Source organism: Gloeophyllum trabeum, assembly GCF_000344685.1.
Source record: "Gloeophyllum trabeum ATCC 11539 unplaced genomic scaffold GLOTRscaffold_00016, whole genome shotgun sequence".
NCBI lineage: Eukaryota > Fungi > Basidiomycota > Agaricomycetes > Gloeophyllales > Gloeophyllaceae > Gloeophyllum > Gloeophyllum trabeum.
The window spans coordinates 125,477-140,500 of NW_006920425.1; the positions used below are offsets into that span (position 1 = coordinate 125,477).

The 15,024-nt window shown below is 52.8% G+C and overlaps 7 protein-coding genes across 7 annotated transcripts; 5 read left to right on the forward strand and 2 right to left on the reverse strand.

Moving 5' to 3' along the window:
* Window positions 1-166: 166 nt before the first annotated feature.
* Window positions 167-1,123, forward strand: GLOTRDRAFT_133094 (uncharacterized protein; the record flags this gene model as incomplete). The annotated part of the gene is made up of 5 exons (XM_007872028.1): window positions 167-265; window positions 337-421; window positions 482-757; window positions 859-1,025; window positions 1,094-1,123. 5 exons carry the CDS (start codon window positions 167-169, stop codon window positions 1,121-1,123), a joined length of 657 nt encoding a protein of 218 aa, XP_007870219.1.
* A 1,174-nt stretch (window positions 1,124-2,297) lies between these two features.
* On the forward strand, window positions 2,298-3,433 carry GLOTRDRAFT_81352 (synaptobrevin). The gene is made up of 7 exons (XM_007872029.1): window positions 2,298-2,390; window positions 2,452-2,470; window positions 2,577-2,761; window positions 2,857-2,912; window positions 2,978-2,985; window positions 3,048-3,057; window positions 3,111-3,433. Coding segments are annotated over exons 2-7 (267 nt in total). The 5' UTR covers window positions 2,298-2,390; window positions 2,452-2,468; the 3' UTR covers window positions 3,117-3,433.
* Window positions 3,434-3,673: 240 nt separating this feature from the next.
* GLOTRDRAFT_5258 (uncharacterized protein) lies at window positions 3,674-4,499 on the forward strand (the record flags this gene model as incomplete). Its single annotated transcript, XM_007871940.1, has 2 exons — window positions 3,674-4,150; window positions 4,209-4,499. Coding segments are annotated over 2 exons (768 nt in total), but the record flags the coding sequence as incomplete, so codon positions are not given.
* A 590-nt stretch (window positions 4,500-5,089) lies between these two features.
* Window positions 5,090-12,369, forward strand: GLOTRDRAFT_123217 (DUF1744-domain-containing protein; the record flags this gene model as incomplete). Its single annotated transcript, XM_007872030.1, has 9 exons — window positions 5,090-5,371; window positions 5,430-5,555; window positions 5,605-6,303; window positions 6,357-6,673; window positions 6,733-6,913; window positions 6,965-7,150; window positions 7,205-9,688; window positions 9,778-12,132; window positions 12,187-12,369. 9 exons carry the CDS (start codon window positions 5,090-5,092, stop codon window positions 12,217-12,219), a joined length of 6,663 nt encoding a protein of 2,220 aa, XP_007870221.1. The 3' UTR covers window positions 12,220-12,369.
* Window positions 12,370-12,430: 61 nt separating this feature from the next.
* Window positions 12,431-13,494, reverse strand: GLOTRDRAFT_81359 (EF-hand). Its single transcript, XM_007872031.1, has 8 exons — window positions 13,412-13,494; window positions 13,351-13,357; window positions 13,274-13,285; window positions 13,180-13,212; window positions 12,844-13,116; window positions 12,714-12,794; window positions 12,646-12,656; window positions 12,431-12,589 (listed from the first exon to the last, which is right to left on the reverse strand). Exons 1-8 carry the CDS (start codon window positions 13,424-13,426, stop codon window positions 12,572-12,574), a joined length of 450 nt encoding a protein of 149 aa, XP_007870222.1. The 5' UTR covers window positions 13,427-13,494; the 3' UTR covers window positions 12,431-12,571.
* A 523-nt stretch (window positions 13,495-14,017) lies between these two features.
* GLOTRDRAFT_49138 (uncharacterized protein) lies at window positions 14,018-14,413 on the forward strand (the record flags this gene model as incomplete). The annotated part of the gene is made up of 3 exons (XM_007871984.1): window positions 14,018-14,116; window positions 14,171-14,308; window positions 14,360-14,413. The coding sequence occupies 3 exons, from the start codon at window positions 14,018-14,020 to the stop codon at window positions 14,411-14,413; spliced, it is 291 nt and encodes a 96-aa protein (XP_007870175.1).
* Window positions 14,414-14,802: 389 nt separating this feature from the next.
* GLOTRDRAFT_133101 (uncharacterized protein) lies at window positions 14,803-15,003 on the reverse strand (the record flags this gene model as incomplete). Its single annotated transcript, XM_007872032.1, has 1 exon — window positions 14,803-15,003. A coding segment is annotated over one exon (201 nt), but the record flags the coding sequence as incomplete, so codon positions are not given.
* Between the last annotated feature and the right edge of the window lie 21 nt (window positions 15,004-15,024).

Genomic DNA, 15,024 nt, shown 5'->3' on the forward strand with positions numbered 1-15,024 from the left:
ACGGCACTGCGATTGGGCGGAGCAACGAAGTGTGGCTTGGACCAACTGCATTGACCTTCTCGGGACGCTTTGAAAGCTTGGCCCTGAATACGTGTGGCACTGCTTGGACGTATAAATAATGCCCACCCGGTGGCTTTCGTCCCTCACTTGCGAACCTCACACAACTATGTCGCCCGGTCACGGCGCATTCACCGAACTGCCCGTCGAGGTCATTACATTGATCCTTGTTCATGTTGACTACAGGATGCTTCTAATCTGCAAAGAAGTAAGTGACTTATTACTGTGGCTGCGTATCTTGCAAGGCTCACGCCCTTATATGGAACGTCTGACCTTTAGGTCTGTCATTTCCTGCGAAGCATAATCAACAATGATCAGCTTTTGAGCTACCGCATCGACCTAGCAGCTGCTAATATGGAAGATGGTATGGCCTGTCAGATGAATACGGCTGAACGTTATCGCCGCCTTCGTCAGTATGTCTCAGGCTGGGATAACCTGAAGGGCCTCTCAGAGTCGCAAAATCAACGCTGGCTGGCACCTCTACCTGGGAATACATGGTTGAGTGCCTGGGAAGTACAGGCAGGGATTCTAGGTCGGAGCTACCATGCTGAAGACGGGACCTATGGCGTGGTTTTTGATCAACTGCCTGCGATCGCGAGAAATATCCCTCATCGTCAATGGCACATTGGAACCGTCGGCCACAACCTCGCGGTTTTCACTATGGAACCATCAGAAGACCTGCTTGCTACTGTGCATCATGGTACGTCAGAAACGCGAGTGCATAATGTAATATGTACGATCCATATATTAATGAGAAGTGAGAAATTAGGACTAGTGAACTTCGTCTGAGACGGCTCTCAGATGGAGGTCCCCACCCCTCTGCTGCGCTTCCTGTGCTGAATCTTGATATATTTCACACCTTCCATCAAGACTTCACGGTCAAGATCTCTGGAGATTTCATCGGCGTTTCCGCCGGCAGGTGGTCTGAGTTTATATTGTGGAGCTGGAAGACTTCAACCATCGTCGGGGTACGTCCGTCCTCTATGACCTACTATAAACATATCACTGATTGTCTGTCTGTGGCAGTGGGTCTCAGGTCGCCTCGCAGATGGGTTCATTTTATTAGATCAGCGGTTTATCTTGCTGTCTGAGCGCTCATATCCCGCAAGTCTGAGAGTTTATGATCTCAATCATCTCCCACGGGAATGCGCATGCTTGGACAGCCTGGCAGTTTTCTGTGTTTTCGAATATCCAGAGTCTTGTCCCATTTATAACTTCCAGATACACACTTCTTCCCCTCTCGACTGGACCCCGAACAGAGATTTAGATCCCCCTTTCTTTTCGGCGCGCGACGACAGGTTCATCGTCGTCACATTCCATTTCGAGGAAGATATTTGGGCAAGAAGTCGCGGTGAACGTCACCCTGAAGACCGCACTCATTTTATATCATATTCTGTTATCTCCTCGCGTCTAGAGCACGGAATAATCTGGGATTGGAACTCCTGGGGTGTAGAAGGAACTTGCATGACGCTGGGTTTATCCGGGAGTCTGTCCTGGAAAAAGGTAAAAAACGGGCCTCGCGTCGCTTTTTGGGCGGGCGATAGCTCGACCGGACCCGTCCTGACGGTCTACGACTTCACAAGAGGCCAGAGACGTCGACCTGTCGTGGATGAAGAACAGGACGGTATTCAGACTTGCACCCAGAGGTTCCACCGAGTAAACTGGATGTTTCCCTACCAGCAGCCTGTAGATCTGTGGACGGACTTACAATACACGAGCAGGACTGTTACACTGGAAGGAATTGAAGCTGCGCTCATCGGGCCGTCACACATCGCCACTTATGAAGACGGTATTGTTATTCGTGTGGTAAGCTGTCTCATTGCCGTTCACGTAGGGCCATTGCTCATGCGTGTATCCTTCAGCGCCAGGCTTATTATGATGAACTTGGCCACATATTTGGCTACGACATGCATGAAAAGTTCTTGGTTCTTACACTCTGAAGGTTTGCCATCTTCGGAGACGCACCGAAAGGCCCTGCGGGTGGTGGCCTCAATATTGCGGCATTTTTGCTTGTATCCTTGGTAGCAGGCGATATACCACATACTAGTATATAGATTCGAAGCCACGCATTATTTTTTTGCCGTATAGAGGTTCCAAATTTGCACCATATGCCTAGCGTACGAACAGAATGTAATCTACAATTGTAATCGACCAGTAATCGACTGCAAGCTTCGGAAGCATTGGATTGCCATTTGGCGCCGCGAATGTGGCGTGGGTCCGTATTTGGCTGTGTTGTACTCCTGCGGAGTGCAGCCTCGCCTCCTCGCCGTCGTCATCGTCTGCAACGACCACCAACACATCCCGCAAAACCCCTTACGACTTCGTTTGATACGGTGCGGATTGGTCGCTTTGCTCCCTCGCTGCAGACTTCGAGACTGACTGAGCTGACCTCAGAATCGCACGTTTCCATAATGTCAGTACACCCTGCTCGTTGTCAATGTTACCTGACGGTTTCATTCTGACAATACACTTCCCGGACCGCTCACGCATTGAATAACCTTATACTGTCGGGATGCCAGGTCTGAACCATACGACCCATACCTTCCCCGTGGCGGCTCGTCCAACCCTTCTGGCCCGAGCGGCGGCAACGCCAAGACGGCCGCCATCCAGCAGCAGATTGATGATACAGTAGGTATCATGCGGGAAAACATTACGAAGGTGGCGGAGAGAGGAGAGAGGCTGGATTCGCTGCAAGACAAGACTGGTGAGTCGCTGTGTTCCTCATCGTTCTCGTTACTTTGGAAGCAGGATAGGACTGGGTTGGCAATAGAACTGGGTACTGAATGCTGTACGTCATAGATAACTTGGCTGTTTCCGCACAAGGATTCCGGCGCGGGGCGAACCGTGTACGAAAGGTGTGTAACGATGTCGGTGTTGAATATCTTGACCGGACTGACGATGTTCCTTTATTCCTCGTTAGAATATGTGGTAAGTAGTCATGCTAGCTATAGCATTCTCATACGTTCTGATTTGCTCCTGCGACTCCAAAGGTGGAAAGACATGAAGGTCAGTACATCCTTAGCCTGCCATTGTTTGCTCGCTGACGACTGTCGATGTAGATGCGAATCATCATCGGCGTCGCCATTGCCATCATCATTATCATCATTGTCGTGTCCATCGTCAAGGCCACTGGCCACTAGACGACTCTAACCCTTCCCAGCACCTCGACCGCGTCTGTTGTATCTATCCCTCTGCGTACTATAATTTCTCTCCATATTTCATACCTCACTGTGAAATAGCTCTGTTCTCGCTGCTCAGGGTCTACTTGTTGGGATATGGAGATTCCTTCGGACTACTTCTATATCTCTGTGATATTATCTGAATGGTTTACGTGTTTGTAAATGGACAAGAATGCACTGCGTTCTGCACGGCGTTCGAGACTGTACGCGTGACGTCAGCGGCAGGTGATGGCCACTACTCCCGGTGCCCCACACTTCTTCCAGACCAAGAAGTACTGCCCGATCAATGTGCGGAGCCATGACTTGCGACGTTCAGTTCAAGGCCATTTAAGTCGCAAACCAGAGTCACCACCGCAACGTCCCTCATAACCTTCATGCCACGAGCTAAAAGAACAAAGCTTTCGCCATCGACAACGACGTCCAAAGTCAATTCTCACCGCAAGACACGTTCTTCGGCGCAGGACGCTGCTGAGCCCGAGCAACCACTTGACAGGTCCGTCGCGACACTAGACCTGCCGGATGACGACGGTGCAGACACCAAATCGTTCGCATCAAGGTCTCGGACGACGGACGATGACGGCCAATCCGTAGCCTCGACATCAAGACTTACAGACGAGGATCCCGCTCTCTTCGATGAGGAGGAGACCCCTGCACCATCCAAGCAGAAGCAGAATTATTACGGGGGAGGCGGCTACGATGCCCTGAAGTCCTTCAATGGCCAGATGTATTCTGGCATGGCGATCGGCGGGTCACATACCTGGAATTATGACCAGGGCGTGTGGAAGGAGACGAAGGAGGAGCCGGACTTGTGGAAGATCGACTATAAGACAAGGAAGAGGCGCGCCAGGAACGCGCCGAAGGGTAGTGGGGCACCTGTTGGGACAGAGTATCATTGGTTGATTGTCGCGCACCAGGTACAGTTCCATCCTATATCTGTTGAGGATTCCCGTGCTCAAATATTGTTATGGATAGTATGTCAAGAAGATTGACACGAATACGTACGAGACGCACCTGACGGGATCGAAGTACAAGCTCGCGCACAAGAACGTGAATTCGAATTCGTGGTCGGTACCCACTGTCAAGAGACAGCGGGAGCGCGAGATACTGTTGCTTGAGGATGCGAAGAGGAGGGTCGAAGGCTTGCCGCCCGTCTTGGCTAATGAGAAGGCAAAGGTGAAGAAGGGCAAGGAGGAGAAGGGGCAGGCGACTCTAGATAGCCTCTTCGCCGGTGCAGGGAAGAAGCGTAAGAGGGAAGACGCCGCGGAAGGCGAGGACGCACCATAAGTCCTACTACGCGTGGCGGACAAATACCGTGGTGTTGTGTATGAGCGGAAAGCTGTCATTTATCTTGTATCATAACGGTCTTCCTGCATAAACTCTCTCTACTTGGAGAGAAATTTAATATTCAGTCTTGTCTGTCAAACACCTAGATTCGCGCGCAAACGCTGGAATTGGAGAACGCAGCTTCAGCCTACGTCTGGAAATGCTGCTTAAAATACGATGAGGAGAAAGGTTTTTACCCACAGCAGTATATCCGAGTCACCTCCCTCTTCTTGACCGGCACTCAGCGGTCAATGGGTAGGACAGTGATCCCAGAGAGAAGTGGCTCTGCATCGCGTTAATACAGCGGCAAACTCTAGGCACTCTCCATAAGGGTCATCGTAAGCTGAAAGGTTGAAGTTCGGATGAGAATCGGATGAGAATTGGATGAGGGACTCGGAGCTTTTCAGCCACAGACGCGTCGCGTAACGTGTCACACCAGGCATCATTATCGCGTCTCCCGCCGGCGCTCGCGATACTTCACCCAGCACGGCAACTTATCCTTCAGGCTCGCTGTCCTACACGACGGCAACATGGGTCGCGGCTCTTTTGGTCTGGCATCTCGTCGGGCAAGAGGTTCATTCCAGCGAGGCGGATATCGCGGAGGTTCGTTCCGAGGAGGCAGAGGTCGCGGACGCGGTCGCTCAGGCGGCGCCAGCGCGGAAGGAAGCGCACCCACGAGAGATGAGGAAGGCACACAGCTAGAGGAGCGTTTTGAGCAAGTCAGGGTGAACGATGAGGTGGACGAAAAGCTCGGGTTCGCGAGAGTGCAGGATGGACCGAAGAGGGAGGGGTGGTTGGTTAACATGCATCCGGTGAGAATAACGTGTCCATCCTGTCATGGCACGCACACTGACTATTGAAACGATACAGACATTGGTTAAAGATCCTGATTGGCCTGGAGGGAAAGCGGGCGTGGACTACTACTTTATTCAAGACGACGGGGACCTCTTCAAGTGCACATTCCTCTATGAACCGTATTTCTGCGTCGCTTGCAAGGTGAGCTCACATTCTGATGCTACCCGTACTGGGGCTAAACTTCGCACAGAATGGGACAGAGACAATGGTGGAAGAGTGGCTGCTGAAGAAATACGAAGGCGTCATTTGCCGGATCACCCGCGAACGCAAAGAGGACCTCCAAATGCCCAACCATCTCATGGGTCACCGCCGACTATTCCTACAACTTCACTTTCGCAACGTCTCCGATCTGCTCAGCGTTCGGCGAGACATTGTGCCTCTGGCCCTGGCCAATGGTGCCAAACGGGATGCCGTAGACGCGTACGCCGAGGTAGTCAATGCTACCGCCGAGAACGCCGGTATGCAGATCGAACTCGAAGACGAGGACATGCGTGGGTCCAGTCGGGAGAAGGATCCGCGCGAGGCTATCATCGACGTGCGCGAGTACGACGTCCCGTACTACCTGCGGGTCGCCATCGACAACGAGATTCGAGTTGGTCTGTGGTACGCGGTGACGTTCACTGCGGGCCAGCCATCCTTCAAGCACATTGCGGAGAGGGTGAAGCGTGCCGACCCGGTCGTCATGGCGTACGATATAGAGACAACCAAGGCGCCGCTGAAATTCCCTGATCAGGCCATTGACCAGGTTATGATGATCTCGTACATGGTGGACGGTCAAGGCTACTTGATCACGAATCGGGAGATCGTCAGCGAGGATATCGAGGACTTCGAATATACGCCCAAGGAGGGCTACGAAGGCCCATTCACAATCTTCAACGAGCCAGACGAAGTGAGTCGCTCCACCGCTAACCGAGTATGCTACCTACTGACTTCGCACTTCAGGCGGCCGCTATCACGCGTTTCTTCCAGCACATCCAAGAAGTCAAGCCGACTGTTATGGCAACATTCAACGGCGACTTCTTCGATTTTCCATTCCTATGCGCACGCTCTAAGGTCCACGGTATTGACATGTTCCTGGAGACTGGTTTCGCAATAGACTCGGAAGACGAGTTCAAGAGCAAGACTTGCGTCCACATGGACTGCTTCCGCTGGGTCAAGCGGGACTCATACCTGCCCCAAGGTAGTCAAGGTTTGAAAGCCGTCACGACGGCGAAGCTGGGCTATGACCCTATCGAACTTGACCCCGAACTCATGACACCGTAAGTTTGTCAAAATCAATAAAGCAGCAGAGGAGGGAGCTAACTATATCCTTTGCAAGATATGCTATGGAGCAGCCGCAAGTTCTGGCACAATATTCCGTGTCCGATGCCGTTGCCACATATTATCTGTACATGAAATACGTTCATCCCTTCATATTCTCACTTTGCAACATCATTCCGCTGAAACCCGACGAAGTCTTGCGGAAAGGCAGCGGCACTCTCTGCGAAACTCTGCTCATGGTACGTCATTTGTCCTTCACGGTCAGGGTTACCAATGCTTAAGTGGCGCAGGTGGAAGCCTACAGAGGGCACATCATTATGCCCAACAGGCACGAAGAGGCTCAAGGGAATATGTACGAAGGTCATCTGCTCGCCTCGGAGACGTATGTCGGTGGTCACGTCGAAGCCCTTGAAGCTGGAGTATTCCGAAGTGATATCGCTACGCATTTTAAGATTGAACCGTCGGCCGCTCAGAAGGTATGATGAAACTGCGAATATCATCTGTATAGATGTTGATAACAAATTCCTCAGCTGATCGACGAACTGGATGCTGCTCTCATGTTCTGCATCGTCAAGGAGTCTAAAGCGTCCATGGAGGACGTTACGAATTATGACGAAGTCAAGCAGCAGATTCAATCAGCTCTGGAAGAGATGCGAGATAATCCTTTGCGCCATGACAAACCCCTGATCTACCATTTGGATGTCGCGGCGATGTATCCAAATATCATGTTGTCGAACCGACTTCAACCCGACTCCGTCGTCGATGAGTCCGTCTGCGCTGTTTGTGACTATAATCGACCAGGGAAGCAATGCGATCGGCGTATGACATGGGCTTGGAGGGGAGAGTTTTTCCCGGCGCACCGAGACGAATACAATATGATCAGACATGCCTTGAATCAGGAGACGTTCCTATCCAAGAGACCTGGAGGGCCCCATCGACGATTCACGGACTTGTCTGAGTCAGAGCAGACTGCGCTGATCCACAAGCGGCTCGGTGACTATTCGCGCAAAGTGTATAAGAAGATGAAGGACACCAAGGTCGAGAATCGCGAATCTATCATATGCCAACGCGAAAACCCTTTCTATATCGATACCGTCCGAACGTTCCGAGATCGGCGATACGAATACAAGGGTCTTCACAAGACTTGGAAGAAGAATCTCGATAGCTTCGTGTCGGAGGGACGTACTATCGCTGAGGTGGAAGAGGCGAAGAAGATGATAGTGCTCTACGACTCCCTCCAGCTTGCCCACAAGTGCATCCTGAACTCCTTCTACGGCTACGTCATGAGGAAAGGCGCTCGCTGGCACTCCATGGAGATGGCTGGTATCACATGTTTGACGGGGGCGACTATTATTCAGATGGCTCGGCAGCTCGTTGAGCAGCTTGGACGTCCCCTCGAATTGGATACTGACGGTATCTGGTGCATGCTGCCCGGAATATTTCCGGAGAACTTCAAGTTCAAACTGAAGAACGGCAAGGCTATCGCCTTCTCGTACCCTTGTACCATGCTCAATCACCTCGTGCACGACAAGTTCACGAATCATCAATACCACGACCTTGATCCAGTAACGGGTCAATATACGATACATAGCGAGAACTCCATCTTTTTCGAACTCGACGGGCCTTATAAGGCCATGATCCTTCCCTCCTCGAAAGAAGAGGACAAATTGCTGAAGAAGCGGTACGCGGTATTCAATGACGATGGGTCGCTGGCGGAATTGAAGGGCTTCGAGGTTAAGCGACGTGGCGAATTGCAGCTAATCAAGATTTTTCAGTCGCAAATCTTTGAGAAGTTCCTTCTAGGATCTACGACCGAGGAGTGTTACGCTGCGGTTGCTGAAGTCGCTGACCGATGGCTGGATGTTCTCTTCAGCAGGGCGGAGAATATGCCGGACAATGAGCTCTTCGACCTTATCGCCGAGAACCGAAGCATGTCGAAAACATTGGCTGAATACGGCGGACAGAAGTCGACATCGATTAGTACTGCGAAACGTCTTGCAGAATTCCTGGGCGATCAGATGGTGAAAGACAAAGGCTTAGCCTGCAAGTTCATTATATCAGCTCGTCCCATGGGTGCACCAGTCACGGAACGAGCTATTCCGGTCGCGATCTTTTCCGCCGAAGAGAGCGTCAAGAGGACGTATTTGCGGAAGTGGCTGAAAGATAACAGCTTGGCCAACTTCGATATTCGCTCCATCTTGGATTGGGAATATTACATCGAACGCTTAGGATCCGTTATCCAGAAGCTGATCACCATCCCGGCTGCGATGCAGAAGGTCGCCAATCCTGTTCCTCGTATTCACCATCCCGACTGGCTGCATCGGCGTGTAGTAGCTATGGACGATAAATTTCGGCAGCACAAAGTCACTGACTTCTTCAAGCGCGCTACTGAGGAAGATAAGATGACGCAAGATTCTGTGGATGACATGGAGGATTTCGGCAATCGCAGACCGGACGGACAGCTGCGCATCAAGCCAAACAACCGCAAGGCTGCCCCGAGGAATGAAGAGTCACAAGAAGAAGTCCAAACTCAAGAACCCGCGGAGGAGAAACTGCCGAACCCGTCAGAGAATTATCGTGAATGGCTTCGAGTAATGAACTCTAGATGGCGAAGAAGGCGGGCGGCGCGCTTCGGTGATCCCAACTCAACTGTTGTGCCTGCAATGTTCAGAGGCGGCCGAGTAAGGACCGTGCACCGCTGGGACATAGTGCAATTGCGACCAAGCAAGGTCCCGGGACGATACACTCTATGGCTGTCCATCGATTCTGAACTCGTTGCGATCCCGCTCCGTGTTCCGCGCGAGTTCTACATTCATTTTAGGAGCCCACCGAAGCAGGATAAATTCCAAGTTGATCAATACTTCTGCGAGCAAGTAGTCAAACATTTACCTCGCGGACAGCCTTGCGTCAATTTATACAAAATCTCAGTCCGCGAAGATATTTATCAAGATGGACATGACCACTTTGTAGACCTCACGATAGATCCCAACGTGGACAGTGTCTTCGAGTTGCAGGTAAGCTTCTGGCAAGTCGCCGATGTCTCATGCTGATGAGAAGTTATGAGGTCCCACTAGTAGTGCGCGCTCTCCTTAAATTGGGGAAGACTTGTGTCATGGACGACAAGACTATGACACTGAATAGAGCAGAGAGTGCCGGAGTGGACCTCCATCAGCTCACCCATGCCGAACCTTCCATGACACGCGGTAAATATCTCAACGGTGGCACGGGAGGCAAATACATATTCGTCTACCACGCTTGCTCGAACAACGCACCAGTGCATGTTTTTGCCGTCTTCCATCCTGACGGCTCCGTCAAGCTGCACATTGTCGACCCAGCGACCCGCCGACAAGGGATTCCCCGGATGCAGGAATTGTACAATGAACTACTGTCCAGACATCGGGCAGCGAACGGCGCGAGCTACTCGGTGCAATATCAGGAGATGCTCACTTTCGATACGACCTATCACAGCAGTGATGTGACCGCTCTGAAAGCAGTATCTCGGGAACTTGGATTACTCGAAGGCCGATCGTACACTGTAGTTATCTCGTCCATGAAAGAGCAAATATATTTCGACAGCCATGTCCCGAGGCTAGCGAAGTTCCCCGTCTTGTCCATGTCCAAGGCGAAGGGTCCCCATAGCCTGGATGTGTTCCCATGGCAAGCGAACGTTGCGCAGAAGATGCTCAGCCGGTACCTGTCACTGGGTCCATGGCTTGATCGGACGATATCTCTCGCGGACTACTACGACGTACCAGTCGGCCATATCGAAGGCGACTTGCCTCTCTATGTTGCTGATCTCGAATTCGCCAGGCGTCTCCTCAAAGAAGACATGGTTTTATGGTGGTCTCCTGGGGACCGGCCCGACCTTGGAGGAATTGAAGAGGACAAGCGACAGACTCAGGAAATCGCCAGCACGGAGTTCCTGTCGCCTGGGTGCTATGTCAACGTCTGCTTGGAGATCGCGGTTCGTAACCTGGCGGTGAACTCAGTGTTGCACTCTGTCGTAGTCAACGAGCTGGAAGGCAGCGGCGGAGCAACCGCGTTCGACTCAGTCTCACACACTCTGGACGAATACACCGGCCGCGATGCTCCTCGGGATCTCACCCTAGGCGAATCAAATGTCTCTCCGAAGACCTTGAACGTCCTGAAGTCTATGATCAAAACCTGGCTTCTGGACAAAATTCAAGGTAACTTCGAGAGCCCCGCTACTCTTGCTATTGATCACTTCTGGAGGTGGATTAGCTCGAACGCATCGAACATGTATGACGGAAGTATCCACAGATTTGTCCACAGTCTTATGCGGAAGACCTTCATACAACTTCTGGCTGAATTCAAGCGGCTCGGGTCTCATGTCGTCTACGCAGACTTCAGCCGTATCCTGTTGGTGACTTCGAAACCACCAGGCACAGCTCACGCCTATGCAACATACATTACCACAGCTGTCACATCGCACGAATTGTTCCAGCATGTCTACCTGAATACCGAACGCTTCTACGATTTCCTCGTATTCATGGATCAAGCTAATCTAGGCGGCGTGGTCTGCGAGGATCCTTTAGCCATCGAACCCCCAGAGGAACTCGCTATAGAAATGCGGTGGAACATCGAGACCTTCCTGCCCAAGGCTATCCAGGAAGACTTCCGGAGCATCGTCCGTTTCTTTGTCATTAACCTGTACCGAACCCAGCAGCAAAACCGAGACACGTCTCGTACGCCGTTGCGACTCTTGCAGAACGCCGCTCCAGAAGCTACCCAGCGGGACGCGGGGAAGGTCAAGGAGATGGAGGCCACGCGAGAATTCATCGCGCGGCGCCTCACGCGCCGCTGCCTCAAGACGGTCGGGAATATCCTCGAGCGGTACCGCTACTCCCAAATGCAGGACGAGCCGGACGAGGACTTCTCCTTCCCCGTCCTGCCGGGGGCGCACCTCGCGATGACGAACCCGCCGCTCGAATTCGTCAAGTTCGTCTGCGCGGTGTTCCACCTCGCGAAGGACTACCAGGTCGAGATGGGCCTGCTGCGGCGGAACCTGCTCGAGCTCGTCGGCGTGCGCGAGTTCGCCGACGACGCGGTGTTCCGCAACCCGTGCGAGCCGCTGCGCCTGACGAACGTGCCCTGCCGGCACTGCGACGCGCTGCGCGACTTTGACTTCTGCCGCGACACGGAGCTGCTCCCGAGCAGTGCGCAGATGACGCCGCGCTGGGCGTGCGGCGAGTGCGGCGGGGATTTTGATAGGACTGCGATCGAGCTCGCGCTAATTGATATTGTGTACACCCTCGAGCGCACGTTCACGCAGCAAGATTTGCGCTGCTCGAAGTGCAAGCAGATTCAGTCGGATAATGTCTCAAGGCATTGCCAGTGCTCTGGGGCGTACCAGCTCACGATCAGCAAGGCGGACGTGCGGAGAAAATTGAAGACGATTGTAAATGTGGCTATGGTGCACAACCTCGGTCGGTTGAGGGTGAGGGTTCAAGTATTACCACTTTCTGATGGTGTACTAACTCGTTCTGGTCAGGAATGCGCACAGACGCTCCTGGAGAACTGGTGATCGTGAGCGGACGGAGCTTGGGATAGATGAATACCTTGTCATATCGATACCATATAGCAGTACTGTATTTTTAGCGCTTTTCAGTCTCGCTTTGTACGCAACTCTTGCAATGTTCCATTAATAATAACAGATCCATCGACGACGGCTTACGAGGATATTCATAGCCATGCCTCAGGTGGAGGCAGGATGGCCTTAGAGCTGCGCGCTCGATAACGATTAAACCATGGGACCCATGGCATATATATTCCAGTTCAATGTTCCTTCGCTAATCGTTACACATTGGTTCGAGGCATAGATAATGCAGGAAGAGAGAAGTCGAAGAACGGAGAGGAAAACGGCGAACGTAGTACGATTACTTGGAGAGCATCATCTGTAAAAAGAGAGTCAGCAAAGATGCACATTCGTAATTCATGGGGCCTGTGTTACCTTGACGAATTCTGTCGTGGAATGGAAGATCAGGAGAGATTGTATAGAGCAGCAACAAGAAAACGTACCCTCATAGTTAATCTGACCATCGCCGTCGACGTCCGCTTCGCGGATCATCTCGTCGACCTCAGTGTCGGACAGCTTCTCACCTGCAACTTCTGTCAGCGCTAGCCTCCGACTCCCGGCTACCGCACTCACCCAGGTTCGTCATGACATGCCTGAGCTCCGCGGCGCTGATGTACCCGTTCCCGTCCTTGTCGAACACCTTGAACGCCTCCTTGATCTCCTCCTCGCTGTCGGTGTCGCGCATCTTGCGGGCCATCATCGTGAGGAACTCGGGGAAGTCGATCGTGCCGTTGCCGTCCGCGTCGACCTCGTTGATCATGTCCTGCAGCTCCGCCTCCGTCGGGTTCTGGCCCAGCGAGCGCATGACGGTGCCGAGCTCCTTGGTCGTGATGGTGCCATCGCCGTCTGTGGGGGGGGGGGGGGGGAGGTGGTTAGGGCTGGGGGTTCAGAGAGCGCTCGGGGACTGACCCTTGTCGAATAATGAAAAGGCCTCCTTGAACTCTGCATACAGATTCGTTGTCAAACTATATGCTGCGACTATTCTGAATGGTTGTACACGTACCAGAGATTTGCTCTGTACGCAGCGAGTTGGTACATCAGTAAAACACAAGTCTTACATTCAGCCCGTTATCTCCATACCTTCGGACTATAACACAGGCTCAATCAGCCACTTTTTCAAGCCAGTTAACACACAACATACCAGTTGATCAGCCATTTTGTATGCCAAGGAATGGACGGGTAATCAGCGGGAAGAATTGGTGGTTGGTCTTAAGCAAGGGCCTTGGTGCGATACAGCCTCGGATACACTGCCCATATTGATGGACGGGACATCTCGGCAATCGCCGACAGCGTCCGGCGTGACTATGTTTAGCGCAGCTGTGCACTCGGGCGTTGTGGGCGTCTCTCTACGTATTGCCTTCGTATGAATTTACGTGTGTAAGCTGTGCATGTACGCTTGCCACAGCCAGGGACAGGTACAGGTACGACGTGTAATTTGTGAGAGTCTGCTTCTGAGAATGCGTAAGTACTTAGCGCGGGAAGTGTGGCCTTGTCTCCGGGACTTCCGGCTGTGGCTCCGAGCTTTCCTACTCAGGCGACCCCGCAGCGAGCCTGAATCCAGCTCCATCTCGAACTCCAACATGACCGTGTTTCAGCCGGATCCGGTTTATCTCTATCGGATGAGATGACGTGCGCTGCGCAGTACGCGGTATAAAGGACGTTGCTGTGTCTGCAGATCATACAACCAACTACCGAGCCACATCCACATCCACACCTACTGACTTCGATACTCGTAATCGCATCCGCCATGTCGAACCTCATCAACAAGCTCACGGGCAAGGGCTCGGGCAGCGGCAACAGCCAGCCCAGCAACGAGCCCACCTACAGCATCCAGCCCCACCCGGCTGTGAGTGGCTTTAACGCCTCCCCTTACCGTGCGATAAACTCATATGGGCGACAGCAAACCAACGACCCGAGGGACCTCGAGCCCCCGCAGCTGGGCGGTGGACTGAACAGCAAGCCGGAGTACCAGGCGTTCCATGCGCGCGACCCCCACGTCCCGAGCAAGGAGATCAGGGACAACATGCCTCAGCCCGCGGTAAGTGTAATATGGCGGTAAATTGGATCTTGACTTACTGATCTGCCATAGAGTCGCGAGGAGCTGAAGGCCAGATCAGCGCAACTGAACAACCGGAGCAACTAGTCTATAGCTAACCTGGACAGGTTTTCACTTGCATGTAAGATGCGGAACGAGAGTGTATAATAGGATAATAATTGTACATGTAGACATACTGGTCGGATTGTAATCAGGAGGGCGTCCCTAACCTTGCCTCCATTGACCTTGGGGCTTTTCCACTGAGATCGTCGCGATAAGATGCGTAGTTGCTTCCCGCCACTGGCGGCGCAGGTATACCCCTCAAGAGAAGCCAGCCATGTCTGTCAATAAAACCGCCCCTCTAGATCTGCGCTGCAATGGAATGAATAGGGCGGCAGAACTGCAACGATCACATCAGGAAAATCCAACTCAAAATTCAAACAACATTCCCCCAAAAATGACATAAACACACGTCCGTTCCTACGCGCCCCGTCGACCTAATCCCACTCCTCCTCGTCCTCCTCCTCCTCATCACTATCCCCCAGCTTCTTATTCCGCTCCATCAGCGCAGCAGCCAGCGCCGCCGTCAAATCCCCCCCGCCTCCCCCTCCACTGCTGCTACTGCTCTCCTCCACTGCGGGCGAGCGCGGCGGCGGCGAGGACGAGTCGACCTTGCGCAGCGAGTGCACGCCCTTGCCCTGGATGGACGCGGGGAGGTC